Source organism: Numida meleagris, unplaced genomic scaffold (assembly GCF_002078875.1).
Source record: "Numida meleagris isolate 19003 breed g44 Domestic line unplaced genomic scaffold, NumMel1.0 unplaced_Scaffold1712, whole genome shotgun sequence".
Lineage (NCBI taxonomy): Eukaryota > Metazoa > Chordata > Aves > Galliformes > Numididae > Numida > Numida meleagris.
The window spans coordinates 1-1622 of NW_018363501.1; the positions used below are offsets into that span (position 1 = coordinate 1).

At 58.1% G+C, this 1622-nt stretch overlaps 1 protein-coding gene across 1 annotated transcript; it reads right to left on the bottom strand.

Moving 5' to 3' along the window:
• Positions 1-6: 6 nt before the first annotated feature.
• Positions 7-1522, bottom strand: LOC110390673 (C-type lectin domain family 2 member B-like; the record flags this gene model as incomplete). Its single annotated transcript, XM_021382083.1, has 4 exons — positions 7-412; positions 514-620; positions 977-1161; positions 1442-1522. Coding segments are annotated over 4 exons (515 nt in total), but the record flags the coding sequence as incomplete, so codon positions are not given.
• Between the last annotated feature and the right edge of the window lie 100 nt (positions 1523-1622).

Here is a 1622-nt window from a genome sequence, read left to right on the forward strand (position 1 = left end):
TCCAGGTCCTTGCAGGAGGGGTCGGGGGCAGCGATCCTGACCCTTGCGACCCGACCGTCCCATGGTGCTGTGACCTTCAAGGACCCTGGAAGGACCCTCCCTTTAAGGCACAGTGCAACAGGCATATTTCCTGAGAGAGAACGAGGAGGAGAGCTGCATTGTTCCATGCTGGAACAACTGCAGCAGTGCTGGAAAGAGGCAGATTCCAGTAGACATCGATGGCACCGTAGAACAGCAGCATTGGCACGAGCTTGCTGGGGATGGGATCTGTCACTGTGGATATGTCCCATTCTTACAGAGGTTATTCTTGTTGGCTCTGCTGCAAACCCAGTATTTTTGTACGTGGCAGAGACCAGAGGTGATCCTGTCCCCGTTCAGGTACGCACACCGGCCTCCACCTCGTACCGGGAACCTGAGCACAAGAGGCAGGAGAATGGGAAAACCCAATCCCAAACACATCCCAAACAGACCCTGCAGCAGATCCCACCCAGACAGACGGACGCACAGACTGACCAGTTGGTGAAGGCGCTGCCATCGGCCCATGTCCAGCGCTCGTCCCCTTCTTCCTTGTGCAGCCCAATCCAACAGTTTGCCGAGCCCTGGTACCACAGCATGAATTCCTGTGAGCAAAGCCAGGTGTGACTGGAGCCTGTTGGTTGGAGCACTTTCCCCCACAGCTCAGGCCCCACCTGGCTGCAAGGCGCTGCCCTTGGAGCGCTGCAATGCTGTGTTGGGAATGGCATGGACAAAGACCTCCCCCTGGAGCTGCGCGGCTCAGGACAGCGCCGGGTGGGTGCAGGGAGGGGGGAGATGAGGACGTGACACTGTCCCTGCGCAGCCTGCTGCTTTCCACAAAGCCATCTCCTTGTGGCTTTGGCATGGGGAGAATTGGGGGCAGCGGGAGCAGTTGGTGCGGCCCCACCAGTGTGGGTTTCCCACCCCCGTGTTGGCACTGGAGCTCACGCCCCACTCTCACCATCTCCTCCATGGTGTCTATGGTGGCCAGGGAAGCTCCGAGGCGCTGGCAGTGCTCCCTGCTGCTGTTCCAGTCACTCTCTGTGTCCGAGAAACAATAGCATTTCCCTTGGGAACCAACCCAAGCATTAGGGCATACATCGGAATTTTCAGGGTGAGGTGAGCACGACTCACGATGCTGGAGCACTGACAGGGAGAGAACCGGGCAAATGAGAGGCAAAGAGCAGAAAAAGAAAAGTATTTTTGTTGAGAGTGTTTCCCTGCAGCAAATGTGGGGGCTGGGATGCACGGACATGGGGCGATGCCCTGGGAACGGTTGCAGAGGTTGGGAAGGTGGAGCAGAACGTGGTTTAGGGCAGCACGTGGGCGCCCCAGGAGCTGGGATGGGGGCTGTGCAGATCAGGGCGCTGGGAACCCCATTGTCCCCCGTCCTACACCCACAATGGGGATGCTGGGGGGCACTCACCTATCACAGGCACCAGCGTGATGATGACACCCACCAGCACTCCACTCACAAAGAACAACAGGGCGGTTTTCCATTTGCAGCCTGGTGGGGCAGAGAGCAGATGGGCTCAGGTTCTTTTCCCCCATTCAGCCCTTTCCTGCTGCGTACCAGCAGACAGTCAGAGATTCTATTCTCTTACCCC